General features: G+C 36.5%; 1 protein-coding gene across 2 annotated transcripts in view; it reads left to right on the top strand.

Moving 5' to 3' along the window:
* The window catches only part of NCAM2 (neural cell adhesion molecule 2), a gene marked incomplete at its 3' end in the record, with an annotated part of 413596 nt that overhangs the window by 315971 nt on the left and 78106 nt on the right, over positions 1-19519 (top strand). For both annotated transcript variants that reach the window (XM_081085928.1, XM_081085929.1), the window contains exon 9: positions 2216-2366. In XM_081085928.1, coding sequence (XP_080942054.1) covers positions 2216-2366 — 151 coding nt within the window. The remainder of the gene's footprint in view (positions 1-2215; positions 2367-19519) is intronic.

The raw sequence follows: 19519 nt of genomic DNA, 5'->3' as shown, positions 1-19519 counted from the left end.
ACGGACAGAGGACAGGCATAGCATGGGTCATGGAAAATAATTGGTATAATTCATGGGAAGGAAGACTACATGGGTGAGCAGGTGATGCCGGGTGAGGGGGTGATGCGTTCAGGTCTGCACATGCCAACTGAGAGCCCTGCGAGTGAGATATCTGGCTCTAAAGCTCCAGGGCAAGAGAGACCCTGGCTGGAGAGGGAGTGGCTGAAGGTGACCCCTGCAGATGTGACTGAGCAGAGCATATTAACTGAAGCGAGAACAGAATCCAGGGACCACAGGGAGAGAGGAGACTGCAGCTGAGAGAAAGGAGTAGTCAGAGAGGTGAAATGGAGAGAAATAGGAGTGCAGGGGTTTGAAAACTAAGGGAAGTCACTGCATTAGGAAGAAAGGATAGTTCAGTTAGGTCCAGTGATGGACAGAGGTGCAGTGAGGTAAGGACCCAAGAACACCCAAGTAGCTATTGAAGCTTACTGACCTGTATCACAAATGGGCAATTGGGGTGAGTGTTTTTTTAATATATTTTCATTGATTTCTTAGAGGAAAAGAGAGGGAGAGAGAGATACAAACATCAATGATGAGAGAGAAGCATTGATCAGCTGCCTCCTGCACACCCCACACTGGGTATCAAGTCCGCAACCTGGGCATGTGCCCTTACCTGGAATCTAACCGTGACCTCCTGGATCATAGGTCAGTGCTCAACCACTAGGCAACACCGGCCAGGTGCCATTTTGCTTTTGGGTTTATTCATTCTGAGTTGAACTTTTGTGAAGTTTGGTTTTTTTATTTCCTCGTTTTCTCTCAATTAAGTAAATGAACTTGGCAGTTGAACATGTTAAAAGTTGGCAGAAGAGAAGGCCCTTCTGCTTGAAAACCTCACCTTATTATTTTTTTAGCAATACTCGGGAGTGGGGAACATATGGTTGGCCTAGAAATGCTGATGTAAGTTGCATAATGTATTGCTAGTATGATTTTCTTTGTTTTTGAAGACTATTTTTTCTGATATTAAATAAATTGAGTGACTGCTATGATGATAGAGTAATTGCATGGCTGTATAAAATTAAAAAGCGAAAAAGTAATCATACTCTGCACCAATCAACTTGATGGTCAAAAAAAGAACTTTAAAATGGTCTTTTGATATTAATAAGGGAAAATTATTAAATGCCAAGTTTTAGTAATAGAAAGTACATAAATGTATTAAAGTTTAATTGAATTTCAGTCACATAGAAAATTAAACAACTATCATATTGTTACATAATATACATATTTTATAATACATGTATGGCATAAAATAATTTATGGTGCAGTAAAGCCTCAAATATTGAAAATAATCGAACCAATAATAGCACAGTACATTTCAAAATCATTATAAAATGCTAAAAGCTCAATATATTTTCTGACAGTATGAAGTAAAATTCAGTGAAGAAACTATCTCTGTTTTAATGTGTGTCCCATAAATGTATTTAAATGATTTAAGACACTTCTAGCTATGCTGATTTTGTTGCACACAAGAATTAATTCTTATTTGAAATGGAATCTATAGAGTATTGGATTATAAGCAGTTCCTTTATTTGAGTCAATATTCACAGAGTAAGTAATTAATCATCTTCATATAGTTTCCACTGAATCCCTAAAAGTGAGTTTGATAGTGCTATGTCTTAATATTTTGTCTATGATGCATCTGGTGTTAATTATGCTTATGAGAAGTACTGTTGCTTTATTCAAAAATGAAAACTACAATTTCCTGAAGGCTTTTATTTTCATAAGTCTTGATACGTTCTCCTTCCATGGTGGATATGAAACCAAAGTGCCACAGGCATATCATTTTCATTGTAGGTTTTAGGCAGAATTGAAGGCGTTGTGTCGTTACGTTTGCAAAGAATATAACTGGAAGCCAACAAAACCCTTCCTGCAAGAACGTGCAAGTTTTTTTTAAAGATCAAAGAGCATACTAAGTAAAAGATATTGCTAAAATATGTGAGTAAGCTTTCCTACTGTCCGTCTCCCTGTAAGCAAGTGGACAGGTAAAATGGATAAGCTAGGAATTATAAATCATAAATAGAGAAACCCTAGGTTTTGGGGAAATAACACACACACACAATTGAATGCTGGTAAGAGTTCATTTTGTTTACTGCATATATCATAAATACCATCATTTTTGGTCATCATTTTACACAAACGAAACATAAAATATTTCTTTTTCCTGACTCAATGTAAACAGAGCCCAGATGGCCGTCTTGAAGTCAAAGGGCAGCACGGAAGCTCATCCCTGCAGATTAAAGATGTGAAGTTGTCCGATTCTGGGAGGTACGACTGTGAAGCTGCGAGTAGAATCGGAGGGCACCAAAAGAGCATGTATCTGGATATCGAATGTAAGTTATTTTCATTCTGTATGCTTACTCGAAGAACTTGCTCTGCTTTAAAAAATACACATTTTTACAGGGAGATCCAAATGCCTATGCAGTTTGTTTCTCAGCAGTTAATGTATAGTTTTAGAAAGAACATAGCTGCTTCAGAGCCAGTTATTGGAGACATCTAGTGGATGTTATGGAACATTTAACAGTGATGTATATATTTAATGATCTCGATACTGCTTACCCTGATAATCGTTAATGTTAAAACAGAAACACAATAGCAAATGAACTATATTATTAGTTATTATTATTTATTAGTGATAGGTCAACATTTCCTTAGATTTCCATCTGTTTATTATAATATTAACGGTCCTGCTGGTGTCAGGATGGCCGAGTGGTCTAAGGCGCCAGACTCAAGCTCCGCTTCTGTAATATTAATGGCCCTGTGCCTCACATAGGGAGTGAGAGTTTTTATTTCTTATTTAAGCTATTTGTGGAATTATCTTACATGCTCATAAGGTATAGTATAGTATTTTTAAATGGTTGAATATGTCAGTACTTATATTTTAATCAAAATAGTGTTTATAGTCTGAAAGTAGGGGCTACGACAAAGAGGGTTATTAAATAATTATTAAAAAATATATAACTGTTAAATTTGGGAAGTGTGAGGGCTAATGTAAATGGAGTCTACATAACCAATCTTAATGCATGTGATTTTGAAATAATTTGTTAAACATGTTTTTTAAAAAGGGAACGATTTAACATTTTTCTTAATAATATTTCGGGATCATCAGTGTTGTAGGTGCTCTGATACATGAAAGGAAATAGCTGTCTTAGTGGAAATGTATAAGATATTCCTATTGACAAAATGTTTCTACTAGATAATTTCTATTTCATTAATATTGATATAATATAATGGTAATTGTGAAACAAGATGCATTTTCTAATTGAGAACTCTAGAAAGCAAATATTTCCCAAAGAACAGACACAAACAAATCTTATTAATATTATTTTACACATTTATAAACTGCTTGTCTAGAAATTAATGGAAAGACCAATTAAACAATGTATGTCTAAGCTTTCCTTTTGTTTTATTGATTTGGATTTTACATTAAGGTCCATGATTCATTTGGAGTGCATTTCTGTAGAGTCAGTATGTGTTATCTTTCCATACAAATATGGACACACAAATCATTCAGCAGTACTTATTAAAAAGTCTTTTATAGCTAAGGGTTTACTAATGTTGTTCTTTACAAAGCTTTAAATTTGCCTTTAGTAATTTATATTTTCAATTATAGATCTGTTTTCTAGTGCTTGGATTTTGGTTTTGTCTTTATTATTTCAGTTGTTCTATATATTTTAGATTTGCTTTTCTCTTTGTTTATAAATTCTTAAGGTGAAATATTCATGCCATGTTGGGGTGTGCATAAGCTGGTTACCCTTTCCATTAGAATTGGTCTTATTCTCCTGACTCATTAAATAGCGAGAATTGTGAATTCTGTCCTGAATACTGTAAATACTGTGTTGTGCAGACTCTGGGTAATTTGACACCATCTGGAAAAGATGATTTTAAGCAGGTAATCACCCCTGAGTTCTGTGTTGCCTCCTGTGAGCAGTGATTCAAATCTCAGTTGACTCCTAAAGTCTTTGCTATTCAAGTTTGTATGTCGTTAGACTGCGATTTCTGTGGTTATGTACACAGTATCATGGCATCTCCTTCTTGACTGCTCTCTGGAATTACCTCTACACTATTCAACCTATACTGGATTATTTCCAAGATACCTCTGTATTCATGGAAAAATTTTAGCTCCAGAATCACTTTGAAACTCCCATACACAACGCCATAAGAGAAAAAAGAAAATGTAGGAAACTAGTTTTCATTCTCTTCCACAAGATTTTGTTCACTCAACAGAAGGCTTAGGTAGTTTTTTTTTTGTTACTGTTTTGATTCTGATTTTGTTGTATGTTATTTCTAGACATTTTAGTTATTGCCAGTAGAGAAGATAATCACAGGCTTATAGTGTGTGTGTGTGTATGTGTGTGTGTGTGTATGTGTGTGTGTATGTGTTATATATATACTAGAGGCCTGGTGCATGAAAATCATGCACTGGAGGGGGGGTCCCTCAGCACAGCCTGTCCACTCTCACAGTCTGGGAGCCCTCAGGGGTGGGAGGTGACCTGGCAATCAGGGGAAGGTGATGCCCCCATCACAGTTCTGTTGCTGCCACTTCCAACAGCACAAGCCTCAGCCGGCCCTGGGCAGCTGGGGAGCTGAGTGGACTGGGGGGTCTCCAGAGGCAGGCACATGGCAAGGCCGGGCTGAGGAGACTGGGCACCGCCATCTTGTGACTGTGGGCACTGCCATTATTGAGGGTGTGGCAGTCAATTAGCATATCCCCTCCTTATTGGCTGTGGGCGCCGCCATCTTTGTGACGGTGTGAGGGTCAGTTAGCATATTCCCTCTTTATTAGATAAGATATATATATATATATATATATATATATATATATATATATATATATGTAATATTTTTAATGCAACTTTAAACCATAAAAATATTTGGTATCCCTAGTTCTTAGAGACAACATAATTGTCTTAGTTTCTATTTTCAGCAGTTTTTCATTTATTTCTTCCCTTTGTTTTTTCAAATTTCATTTTTATTTTTTTGAATCATCACACTGATCAAAAGATGATTTAAATTGCAAAGTCCTAATAGAAGTTGAGTTTCTTTTTTCTCATTCAGGGTATCAATCTTCTATATGGTCAGTTTTATTTGATTTGACATTTTTTATTTTTGCACCAACCTAAATATTCCCAGAAAGTGTAATAAGTTCTACATATGCAAATAATTTCAAATTTTGAATCGCAGGATAGGGTAGCTTTAATTGAGGTCTATAGTTAGATGGTCAGAGCTTTTAATAGTACCTTTCACCTATAAAGGGTTAGTTATACTAATATAGACTGAATTCCAGTGAAGCAAAATAAAATGTTTTATATTTAATTATTAATAAATACATAATCAAAACTGAATCATTCATTCCATTGACATGTTTTTTTTCCCTTCTCTTTTGTTTAAATCTCCAAATTAAAGTTCTCTTGTGGATCTAACCTACATATGAGTGCTCTATTTAAGCTGTCTTCTCTTGTTTTTCCACCATGATGAATATCTTTTAAATATACATTACAGATTACATGTGATTCTGTAGAAGTCTAGCTTCCTCTTTTATTAATCTAGATTCCTACAATATTTCTTCATATATGTCAATTAGAATTCTCTATTTTTCACAATTAAATTTACTGATGAAGGCAAGGACAATACTAAGTCATGTTGGGAGCCTAGTTCACTATTCTATCCTAATACTGCATTGAAGAATAAAATTCATCTTCAGCATGATATTAATTTGCCCATATCATTGCCTAACTTCTTCTCTATTATATACATTTGAAGTTATTGCTTTCTAGGTACTAACTATAATTTATTAAAATTGAATCAGATAAAACATTTATAGTAGAAGAATATAATGTTGTAAAACCGACTTAGAAGTCATATAAATATGAGAATGAAAGAAGACTTTTACTTAAGTAGAAAGTAATATAATTATTTATCTTGATTGTATTAATTGCTAAAGTTCAAATTATATTCCTGTGGTATGAATAGACAAAATGTCACACTGCTATCATTTGTCTAAAGTTAGTTCTATTTGGGAGTTTTGGTGTTAAATAATCATCTAGAATATGTAATGAGAGTTATAATTTAAAATTTAGCCTGCTCTACTCTTTCAGTTATCTTTCTTGTAAATTAGTGTAATTATATTAGGAAGGTTTGAACAGTTTTTTGTTGATAATACCACTATTTGTAATAAGTCTTACACTTTTCTCATAGGAAGATTAGTACAAATTTGGGTTGGCTATTGCAACTTCATAGCTATGATTAATATTGACTAACTAATAAGCTTATTTCTTGGTAATTAAAACTTGTGATAAGATAGGATATTTTATTTAGCAACGAACTTATAAGCCATAGTATTAAAACTTTCAGTATCTTACATGTAATGTCATGAGAAGTTGTTTTAAATAAAAATTTGATTTTAGAAATGGTAAGAATATTTTTATTCTACATCTTTACATCAAAGCACTATAGAAACTATGAAAATTATGGGCATTACACAATTTCGCACAAGAAAATCTTACTTTACTGCCCGATTCAAACATCTACATATAATATTGCTAAGATTAAGTGGGAAAGAATCAAGCCATTTACACTTTGACACCTACCACATTATCATAAATTTAAGGTGTTTAGGAGATTAAACCTTTTATTTTTTTTAATTCAAAAACTCTTTTGTAATTCATCTACAGCAGAGTCCTTGGCTTTGTGCCAGTTCATTTTCAACATTACAAAGGCATTACCCTTACTAAGAAGCAGGAGTTGAACTAACATTCCAATTTATAAAACAAAAGCAATAACAGGGGTGTGATTGTGTTTTAATGCAATAAGCACCGATTACATTGTATGTTTGATTACAATTAGAATGTTATTAAGTTCTGTGACTAGGTACTCATTACATATTACCTATTAACTAGACTTAATTATTTTATGTGATAAATTTAATTTAACAGTAACTTGGTAACAATGCATGTTAAGATGTATTGAATTTTTCATTTACATTTTTTTTCTCATCGAACTCTCTACACCTGTTTTTATTCCATGTTAGACATAATAGCAATATTTCTATGCATTTTCTCCTGTGGTATAAATGTTGTTAGCAATATTAGAAACATTTTATGGCTATAGGGATAATAATCTTCTAGCACAGATTCATGTTGCTTTCATATTTGCATGCATTCCATAGAATTAATAAATCTCTGCTGCCTGGTCAGCATGGCTCAGTGGTTGAGTGTTGACTTAAGAACCAGAACGTCTTGGTTTGATTCCAGGTCAGGGCACATGCCCGGGTTGCGGGCTCTATCCCCAGTGTGGGGCATGCAGGAGGCAGCCCATCAATTATTCTCTCTTATCATTGATGTTTCTATATCTCTGTTCTTCTACCTTCCTCTCTGAAATCAATAAAAATATATTTTTAAAAGTTTTAACAAATAAATCTTTGCTTTATCTTTCTTTAAAGTTTTACAATCTCAACAGTGATTATAGCAGCATGATTGCCTGCATGTACAGGATGAGGTAAATAAGATGTGAACATGATTTTAACATTTAAAGAAAATTACCTCAGTAAACACTTAGATGTTAGAAAAACTCCATGGTGATAGCTGATACACATTTTACACCCATGATTAAAATCTTGTCTCATGACTCTATCTTTTTCACTCACCATAATACATTTAAGCTGTTCAAACTTTAAAGGGGATGGCTCATTTGCAGAAATAAATTGGTTCTAATGCCAGCCGCTATTTAGGCTTAATATTCAGTATGATAATTTCAAGGACAGCAGCTGGGAGAAATACAAAGCTTATCTGTATAGCTAGCAGATAAAAATAATAGAATATTAAAAGAGAAAGGTGGAAAATATTTTTCCGTTTGGCTGCATTTTTTTAACCCAAACTTTCCATGAATCCTCAGGGAATATTTGAAATATCCCATTTCTCACATGCACAGATGCTATCAATTATTCTAGTTTTATCACATTTTTATCTAAATCTGACAGATATTATTTTATTCAAATCCAATGTTGTTAAAATGCACTTTTGGAAATTATGGTAATAAAGCATTCTTAAGGACTATTAGGAAATATCCAACCTTTGAAAGGATAAACCTTACAGATAAACAAGCACATATCAAACAGTTATATTAAACTAGTCATTTTCTATAGCTTCTGGATTTATCACTGTCTCTTAGCAACTGCTTAACAAAGATTTATTAATTCTATGGATTGCATGCAAATTGCCCAGAAATATGGAACCATACCTCCAACTTACCACAGCTTTCACCCTTTCTCTGGAATGATCCCCTTGCCCAGTGATCTCAGTTCTCACTGGCACAATGACTGCCTTCGCTTGGGATGCTATAATAAAATACCATAGACTGGGTACCTTTTAAAAGGGCATTCATGTCTCATGGTTCTGGAGGCTGGAAGACAAGATCAGGATACCTCTTGGTGAGACCCTCTTGCTGGTATGTCCTCACCTGGCCTTTCCTTGGTACAAGTGCACAAAAAGAGAGACACCTCTGTTCTCTTTCTTTCTTTCTTAAAAATATATTTTTATTGATTTCAGAGGAAGGGAGAGAGAAAGATCGAAACCTCAATGATGAGGGAGAAGCATTGATAGGCTGGCTGCCTTCTGCACGCCCCACACTGGGGATCCAGCCCACAACTCAGGCATGTGCCCTACGGGGAAATCAAACCGTGACCTCCTGGTTCATAGGTTGACGCTCAACCACTGAGCCCCACCAGTCGGGCTCTCCCTTTCTTTATGGGCATTAATCCCATCCTGGGGCTGTACCCTTATGACTTCATTTAAAACTAATCACCTTGTAAACCTCCAGCCTCTACATACCATCATGTTGAGTAACAGCACTTCAGTGCATGACTGTGGGGTGCGGGTGGGGCACATACATTCAGTCCTTAGCTGTGAGCGTTCTTGATTTGATAGAGAAAGCTGCCTCACAGAAGGAACTGGTGCAGGGTTTCACAGGGTGAAGCTGCCACTGAAATAGCATCTGAGATAACATCATACCAAGCCTTCTGGGACTTCCCTGAGTTTTGTCATCTTGAAAATCCTGAAAGATTCATGAAGACCCATGGCAGACTTTTCACTGCCTTTTACTCTGTCTGGGCTGCTATAGCAAAGTACCATAGACTCTGTAGCTTATAAACAACAGAATTTTACTTCTCACAGTGTCCGGGGCTGCAAGTCTGAGGTCAGGGCGCCAGCAAGGGGGTGGGGGTGGGGTGAGGGGAGCTGGGTTCTGGTGAAAGCTTTTTCTGATTACAGAATGCTGTTTTCTCGTTCTGTCCTCATATGATGGAGAGCGGAGGAGAGGCACTGACCCACTTCCTCCTCCTCCCTAGGACCTCTTGTCAATAGATTCAGCTTGGATTTACCGCTTTACACTTTAGTACAGAGTGACATGACCACCAAAGTTAAAGTATTTGATTCTCGAAAAAGACCTGTCCAAACCTTGAATCCAATCCGCCAGAACTCTGTGGCCATAAACCCTCAAATCCTCTGAGTCCTTAGTTCAGCCGTGGGCAAACTACGGCCCGCGGGCCGGATCCGGCCTGTTTGAAATGAATAAAACTAAAAAAAAAAAAAAGACCGTACCCTTTTATGTAATGATGTTTACTTTGAATTTATATTACTTCACACAAACACTCCATCCATGCTTTTGTTCCGGCCCTCCGGTCCAGTTTAAGAACCCATTGTGGCCCTCGAGTCAAAAAGTTTGCCCACCCCTGCCTTAGTTTCAGTGGAACAGAGGCAATGACTCATTTTACCTCATATTGTCTCTGTATTGATATCTATCTACTGACTTAAGCTAGCTCATAGTTTGTGGTAATTTAAACCAGATGGCAGTTTTCTAATATATAGTGCTTACGAAAATATATTTTTCAAAAGCATAGTATTAGCAGCTATCTTTAGACTTTAGTGAATCCTCTGGATCTAATCCTAGGAGATTAGACAATTTATTTTACTTAATCCAAGCTTTAATTTCTTGATTTATAAAGAAGAAGAGATGGATCTAAACCTATGATTTTATGAATCAGGCTAGGATCTTAATTACATTTTTCTAATTCAACAATATTTTATCGGGCATGTACTATTCACCAAGCACTTTCAGGTGTTGAGTATATAGAATTCAACAAAGCAAGCAAAAACCTTACTTTATGGACCTTACATCTTAACAAGGGAAACCAATAATAGACAAAATAAAGTAGCATAATATATAATACAGCAAGCAGTGAAAAGGGCTAAAGAGAAAAAAATAACCCAATGCAGTAAGATACATCATCAGCTGATGGCACAATAATTATACATAGTAAACAATCCAATCTCAGTGGCATACAAAAATAATTCTCCTTCTCAAATGATGACAGAAACTACTTGGTTACCCTTTTAACCAAATTGACAATAACAATAAAACATTTTTAAATGAACATAAAAGGTTAAAGAAATGCTTCCTCAATTAAATCTTTGTTATATACAGCATTACTCATTTAGACTATATGTGTTCCTGCTTCTGTATACTTTTAATTTAATTGCTCTGATTTTTAAAATTTATTAATTTTATTATAAAACAATTTTTATAATACAACTAGAGGCCCGATGCATGACATTCATGCACTGGGTGGGGGGCGGGGGGTTCCTCAGCCTGGCCTGTGCCCTCTCGCAATCCTGGACTACTCAGGGGATGTCCTCCTGCCAGCTTAGGCCTGCTCCCTTAGCACTGCCTCGGAGGCAGGAGAGGCTTCTGCCACTGCCACTGTGCTCGCCAGCCACAAGCCCAGCTACTGGCTGAGCAACACTCCCCCTGTGGGAGCACACTGACCACCAGGAGTCAACTCCTGCATTGAGCACCTGCCCCCTGGTGGTCAGTGCGCATCATAGTAACCAGTCATTCTGCCATTTGGGCGATTTGCATATTAGGGTTTTAGTATATCGGATTGTGCATAGCAGTATATTACCATCTGTTTTACATTTATTACCGTATTCATTTATTAAATTAATATGATTAATGCTTAATATATGCTAGTTTATCAGGGGGAAACAAAAACAAAGAGCACACATTTTTAACCCTCTTCCCCCCAAATACTGTCTAAAAGTGGAGACCCGTGTCAATAAACTATTATTTCAGGAGGAGCTGTATATTTTTTGTTTACTATGATGCAGTGCTCTGAAAATGGATCACATATGATTAATTTCCAATCATAACTGAATTACTTTACTTTTCTTCATATAGATCAACATATTTTGCTCTATGTAAAAGTAATTAAATTTTGATGATAGTTTACCTCTTTAAAATAAAAGGTGTTTTAATTGAATGCACATTAAAAATAAAATATATGTCAATTAAACAGCAGTTAAACAGAAAGTAATTGTGATCTAATTCCAATTAAATAGTATTATGGTTATTTGAAAGTTATAAATATGTGGCAGTTGTTACCACTTTTCATTTGGGAGACTTAAAGTGAAGTAGAAAAGGGTTACAAACTTCCCTACATTTCAGTCTTCCAACTAAGACATGATAAATATAAAGGTAAAATGTGATAATAACCATACCTAATGTAATGTAATTGTGGCTAATTTAATTACATAACATGCATTACCAGGTCACAAGTAGCCTCTTAGCTATTATCATCATCATTATTATTTCTAATGTTGTAATTATTGTTATTGTTATTATGCAGGCAATAATTCTGAATATTGAGAGTTTTTGTTTTCTATTTTGTGACCCAGATATTCCCATATGCATATAATAGGTAGCATTGTTGGATGCACAACCACTCACTATAAGATAAAATAGTGGAAATGTTTTAGTTTGCTTTTGATTGTTGTTGTTTTTTAAGTCATAAAAGCTTGATTGAACTGGGAAGTTTAAGAAATGAATTAAGTTTGTAGAGCTATATGCAAACTTAAGGACAAATATCAAATTAAGTCAATAAATAAAATATTTACATTTTACTTGATAGTTTTTTTTCAACTTTAATAGAGTGACACACTGAAGTTGTTTCACATTAATAAACCAAATTACATACGTTACAAGCTGTGCTACTGCTAAGTCAGACAGATTCTGAGGAAACTGACTTTATTTTTATTAATAAAATAATTTTAACACCGCTATATCCCTGGGACCAACCATTTTTTTGATGACTCAGGAAATTTTATGATAAGATTCACTGAAGCTTTGTTTCCTAGATTTATATATGAAATTATTCATAATAATAATATAGTATTTAAAATACCATAACTATTTACAGAAAATTCAATATGTAAAGCAATAATAAAGTATAAAATAGCCTTAAGTAGTAAAATATTTTTATTAATATTTATATATGTGATTTAAGGAGGAGAAATATTAAGACAAGGAAAAGAAGAAAAATATAGAAAGAGGAATCATTTACTTTATATTCAAACTTCTCTTATAACCAGTAATACTTGTATCACTAATAACAGTTAAAGTATGTGCTAAGAATTCAAATAGAGGCATACCTCAATATAAATTATGCTAGTGACTCTAGGGTCATAAAGTATGCTGAGATTTATGTATAATTTGGTTGTTCAAATTTAGTATGGAAAATGCACATCTAGTACTATGGTTAAATTGGCAATAAACACACATCTAACTTAGTATTCCATGTAGCCATTAGAATTCCCACGACACATAGAATGAATCTAGTTAATTGCCGTAGCTGATTCAGCATAAGAGTGAACGTACAGAACTGGATCTATGAAATTATTAATTAAATTATCCTCTAAAAGTGCCAAAGGATATATTAGCTTTTATTCCCTTGGTAGTTTCCCTCATCATAAATCAAGTGAGAAAACTTAATGACTGAGCAGAGCATCAGGTATTTTAGATATATAAAAAAGTGTACAATTAATTCTTAGCTAATTTAAGGGGCTGGCTTCTTCACAAAATAGGCAATAAGGGTCTATGAAAGAAAATGTATTGCTATAGAAGTGATACTGCATTAAAGTCCTAAGTTCTGTGATTTTAGGAAAGTCAAACAAATACCCGTATGCTTTTCCTCTGCTGTTAAATGGAGTGTTGATGTCTGGAATACATACTTATCCTGGGTTTTCATTCATTCATTTGTTATTCACTAAGTACGTACTGAGCATCAAATATAAATTCAGGTGCTACACAGAACTGTAGGAAAGGCAACGTTGTCCTGCTCTCATGGGAATTATGCTTCAATTAGGGATATGGAACACACACAACTACATTAATATGAAATACCTCAAACAGTGATTAGATAGATGAGACAGGTAGACAAGGGTCTGAAAGCAGGAAAGGTTAGGGATGATTACAGTTTAAGGAACCAAGTTAACGCAAATATTGACAAGGCCAGAGAAAAGGTATTGGCCAACTAATGTAGAACTTTATAAAACTATCATAAAATATTTTGATTTAAGAAGTGTGTAGAGAATCTTTGGGAAAATTTTAAGCAGGATAGCAATACGATTGTAAAAGAGAAACTGATAGGCCAGTCAGCCAGGAAGGAGAGGGCTTCTAAAGTTGGCCAGGGAGTGATTATGGCCTTGAACATGGGTGTAGTTAGTCATGGCAATGGAGAGCAGTGAATGGTATTTTTATATACTGTGATTTATTGGTGAGGAATGAGTGCCAAAGCTTTTTTTAAAAAAAGTCTTTAAAATATATTTTTATTGATTTCAGAGAGGAAGAGAGAGAAAAAGAAACATCAGTGATGAGAGAGAATCATTGATTGGCTGCCTCCTGCATGCCCCCTACTGGGGATCAAGCCCACAACCCAGGCATGTGCCCTTGACCGGAATCGAACCTAGGACCCTTCAGTCCACAGGCTGACATTCTATCCACTGTGCCAAAACGGCTAGGGCGAGTGCCAAAGCTTTTAAAATAGAATATTTTATTACACATTCAAATAATTGTTGCTATTATTTGTGGTTCTTAAAAAATCTAATATTAAAGAAGAAAATATTTTAAGTTTTATGCCACAGAGTATGATGACTAGAAGGACAATATTTCACCACAGTATGTAAATTATATGAGAGTGTGCAATACTGTTTTACAAGGACAATACCTGTGTTGTCAACATGATTTTAAAAGACCTAAGTTTATTTTTCATTATTTGTAAATCTTACCATGATCATGCTTTTCAATTTGATTCACAAAATGGATAGTATATAGTGAATTGATTTAGTGAGTTCCCTGATTCTGTTATTCATAAAAATGGGAATTCAGGTCAGATACTTTTATATTTTAGTTGCCAGTGCCTGTGTTGTATTTTGTCATCAGCTTCGGCCCTCTCAGGAGCAGACAGCATTCAGAAATTCAGGCCAGCGCTCAGCAAGAAGTAAGGCTTGACTCAGGTCACAGGGACCAACCACAAGTAAGCCATGTTCAGACCAAACAGCCTGCCCAGCCTGAGAGGAACCGATAAGAGCAAGTGAATGAAAGCTTGTGCGAAGCAAGTAATCAAGTCAGGAAGCCGTGGACAGTGACAGGAATGTAGTGATGAGTGCCAGCTGCACATTCAGCTCTGAGTCCCCGCAGTGAGGCGAAGAAATTAATAAAACACAAAGCACATGGATCAAAGCAGGAGAGACTTGTCCCCAAGTATGAAGGCAGCCTTAAATGTTTCTTTGATGTCTCCTGGTGCAGCTGGAATAGGACTCTCCTGACCCCAACTTGGAGAAAGTGACAGATTCAGATGCTGGTACACTTTTGTTCTTGCTTCTTATGCTGGCAACTTGAAATAAGAGTCAGTCGAGGTCATGGATATAAGCGCTTTGGAATGCTGAAGTGACCCAGCTCAGCCTTCTGCCTAACCAGCCGCCATTTAATGAAATCAAAATAATTTCTCTTTAGAGATCTTTCCATTGTGATGACAGCTACGTGAACTTAGTTCCTTGATTTTTAAAGTCTGTATTCATTTTATAGCCAGCTTGACATATTCATCTTCTTGAAGTCTATGACGTAATGCATACATTTTTATTAATCATACTAGAGGCCCGGTGCACAAAAATTTGTGCACTCGGGGGTAGGGGGTCCCTCAGCCCGGCCTGTGCCCTTTTGCAGTCTGGGACCCCTCGGGTGTGACCACTTGCTGGCTTAGGCCTGCTCCCGGGGTATTGGGCCTAAAATGGCAATCAGACATCCCTTTGGCAGCCCAGCAGCCCTCGGGGGATGTCCACTTGCCAGCGGGGAGCAGACCTAAGCTGCAGTCAGACATCCTTAGCGCTCCTGAGGAGGCAGGAGAGGCTCCCACCACCACTGCTGTACTGACAGCCGTCAGCCTGGCTTGTGGCTGAGCAGAGCTCCCCACTGTGAGAGTGCACTGACCACCAGAGGGCAGCTCCTGCATTGAGCATCTGCCCCTGGTGGTCAGTGTGTGTCATAGTGACCAGTCAATCCCAGTCTTTCTGCTGTTAGGGTCAGTTTGCATATTACCCTTTTACTATATAGGATTGAGGCCTGGTGACAGGAGGGGGCCAGCTGGTTTGCTCTGAAGGGTGTCCAGGATCAGGCTGGGGGTCCCGCTTGGGTGCCTGGCCAGCCTGAGTGAGGGGCTGATGGCTGTTTGCAGCAGGTCACACCCCTTTAGGGTGGGGGTCCCCACTGGGGTGCCTGACCAGTCTGGGTGAGGGGCTGAGGGCCATTTTCAAGCTGGTGGGTGACTGAAGCTCCCAGCCTCTTTATTTTTTTTCTGGGATTTATTTACCTTCTATAGCTGTCACTGGAGCTGGGATCCGGCTCCAGCTCTGAGCCCACTGCAGGCTGAAAGCAGGTATCTGGAGTTTGTTTAGCTTCTATAATTGCAACATTGTTGCATCCAGAGCTCAGAGCTGGGCTGAGGTAGGTGGGGAACCTTGGCTTCCTCCATCACTGGAGCAAGCAAGCCTCTTGCTCGCTTCAGCTGCGTGGCTGCCAGCCGCCATCTTTGTTGGCCGTTAATTTGCATATCCTGCTGATTAGCCAATGGGAAGGGTAGCGAAGTTATGGTTAATTACCATGTTTCTCAATTATTAGATAGGATAATCATTACGTAGAAGATATGGGAGCCTAAAGATAATTTACTTCCCAATATTTTTACCACCAAGCACCTTGTATTATTTCCTCTTGTGCATTCTCCAATTTTAAAGATATTAACATATTGCCCTAGCCAGTTTGGCTCAGTGGATAGAGCATTGGCCTGTGAACTGAAGGTTCCCGGGTCTGATTCCGGTCATGGTCACATACCTTGGCTGCAGGTTCCACTCCAGGCCCTATCGGGGCACATGCAGGAGGCAATCAACCAATGTGTTTCTCTCACATTGATATTTCTCTTTGTCTTTCCCTCTCTCTTCCACTTTCTCTAAAAATCAATTGAAAAATATCCTCAGGTGAGAATTAAAATAATAATAATAAAATAGAGATATTAACTTATTAAAGTGATATTTACTGCCTATCCCATATTCCTCTCTACTCCTCTGAGTTTTCTTATTTTTTTTAACTGGCATAATTTATTTCCTCCATACAACATGAGAAGCCTTCTAGAATGCAAAAGGCCTACTTTTTTGTAAATGCCTAAATTTGTGGATGGTACAATTTTTGATTTATCAAGGTGAACTATGCTGCATCTTTCTTAGGCTGTAGTCCTCACATGTTGTCTTCCCAGAGTCACATCTTTCTTCAGACATTGTTTGATGTCAGACCTGACCATCTTGTGCCAGTGAATATGGCTGTCTTGCTACTGTTTTGATATTTACAAAACAGATAATGTACAGGAATCTAGGTTCTGTTATATTGTAGATGTGCAATATCAATATTCTGTTGCTTCACCCCACAAAGAACATTTTTAATGTAGCTTTCAGTGTAGCGTGGATAGCCTGTAGCATGTTTGCATTCAACATCAGTAATTCTAAATTAAATTCCTACTGAGATCATAGGCAAGTCATTAGTGTCAATTAGTTTTATAAAAAAAATCCTGCCCTACATTTATGGTTAAATTATAATATAATACATATACACATAGATGCCATATTATGGACAAAGTAGACTGTGAGTCAGCTATTAACAGTTCTATTAGCATGTATGATTTTCATATTGGGCTATATTTTTATTCAAATGTAGTATTCCTAAGTATCTCCCTAGAATATTATAATGATAAAGAGATTATATTTTGTAAATATTAAGCAGTAATAAAATCTTTTATAAGTAGAGGTAGATATAGATAGAATCTTAGCTGTTTAGTTTGAATATTAGAATGTTAGCTTCTCTTATAGTTGTGTCCCTAAGTAGATTTTTCACTTAATCTTCAAGGCCTTGAAAAAGTTTTTTTTATTTTCTTTTCATCTTAAAAACACCTTCTGTTCAATGTAACTGAACTGTTGAATTGAGAATTGTTTAATTCCCAGTAAGTTTAATGTACATTTTTTTTTTTTTTTTGGAGAACAAAGTAAGCTTCTTACCCTGGGTTAGCCATCAAGAATTAATTGTGAGCAGACAGGGCTCCTAAGTGCCAAGATGTGTCACTATTTATTTAGCCAATCCTTTTTTGTGGTACATTAAGTTATTTTGAGTTTTTGTTGTTAAAATAACAATGCATTAAAAAGTCCTTGATATATTGCCCTAGGGCCCCATGGTCGGCAAACTGCGGCTCCCGAGCCACATGCGGCTCTTTGGCCCCTTGAGTGTGGCTCTTCCTAAGCCTTAGGAGTACCCTAAATAAGTTAATAACAAGGTACCTACCTATATAGTTTAAGTTTAAAAAATTTGGTTCCCAAAAGAAATTTCAGTCGTTGTACTGCTGATATTTGGCTCTGTTGACTAATGAGATTGCTGACCACTGCTTTGGCTAAGTGGATAGAGCATCAGCCTAAGGACTGAAGGGTCCCAGGTTCAATTCTAGTCAAGGGCACATGCCCTGGTTGTGAGCTTGATCTCCAGTAAGGGACATGCAGGAGACAGCCCATCAATGATTCTCTCTCATCATTGATGTTTCTATCTCTCCCTCTCCCTTCCTCTCTGAAATCAATAAGAATGTATTTTTAAAAATTACTTGATACAAACATTTGATAATATTTCAAGTTACTCTTTTTAGAGATACCTAGGACTAGATTACAGAATTAAAATTATAAAGCTTTTTAAGGCTCTTTAATCCCCTAAGGAATTGTGTTAACTATATTCCCCTCAATAATATATGATAGAGTCCACATCACCAAAATGTAGATAGCAATGAAAATTAAAATTTTGATTCTAGGTTGAGTAGAAATATAATGGACCATGGTTAAAAATCACCCTAGATGCCTTAACTGGTTTGGCTCAGTGGATAGAGTGTTAGCCTGCGGACTCAATGGTTCCAGGTTCGATTCCAGTCAAGGGCATGTACCTTGGTTGCGGGCACATCCCCAGTAGGGCGTGTGCAGGAGGCAGCTGATGGATGTTTCTCTCCCATTGATGTCTCTAACTCTCTACCCCTCTCCCTTACTCTCTGTAAAAAATCAATAAAATATATTAAAAAATAAAAATCATCATTCTCCCCTTTAAAAAATATCACCCTAGATTCACATCCCAGACCTACAATTTGGTACTAGAATAAGCTTGACAGCTCTTATTCCAGATCCTTCGTGCTTACAACAGGGTACCACCTTACTCACAAAGTTATTAAGAAGATTGGATAGAATAAAATGTAAAAAATTCTTGTCATAAAAACATTTAGTTAACATTTCATACTTCTGTGTGAGATTGGCATTAAAACCATGCAATAAATTATATATAGGACAAGAATTTTTAAATGATTACTTGGTCATTAGTTTTTGATTACTGTTATGTATCTGATATATAGTCTGTGGATGGCAGGTTCCATTACCAGTCAGGGCACGTGTGGGAGGAGGCGGATGGATGTTTCTCTCTTCCTCCTCCCCCCCCTCCCTCCCTCCTTCCCTCACTCCCTCCCTCCCTCCCTCCTTCCTCACTCCCTCCCTCCGTCCCTCCTTCCCTCCCTCCCTCCTTGCCTCCCTCCCTCCCCTCTCTCCCTTTCTCTCTCTAAAATAAATTTTTAAGAGATTATGATTGATTGACATTTGCACTACGCCAAAGTTCTAGAGTGGACCCAGGGTAAGGTTCACATTTATATGTCTTCACAATTAAGTTATTTCAATGAAATGACATACTATATTGTCAATTTTCTGTTAATTGTTATTTCTTTTAACTGAGGTGTGGTGAAGGGGCCTAAAAATTGACAAGGCATCATAGTAATTCATTAATTTTCAAATTAACTGTTGACTAAATTAAATCATCTCTTATTTAATAAAAACTGGAAATGACATTTTAGGAATCTGTTTCAAAATATTTTTCAGAGAAACTATATGATTAGGGCAAGATTTAAAAATTATATAAGGTACCGATTTTGTTATTTTATACTAAAATCTCACTTTACAATACCTGTGGTTTGAGAAACAGATTTCAAATGTGGGTAGCCATTAATTTACTGGTTAGATATTTTTTGTCAGAATATTAAAAGCAAACT

This window comes from Myotis nattereri, assembly GCF_964212035.1.
Source record: "Myotis nattereri genome assembly, chromosome: 3".
Classification (NCBI taxonomy): Eukaryota; Metazoa; Chordata; class Mammalia; order Chiroptera; family Vespertilionidae; genus Myotis; species Myotis nattereri.
This window is presented reverse-complemented; position numbering and strand designations above follow the sequence as displayed.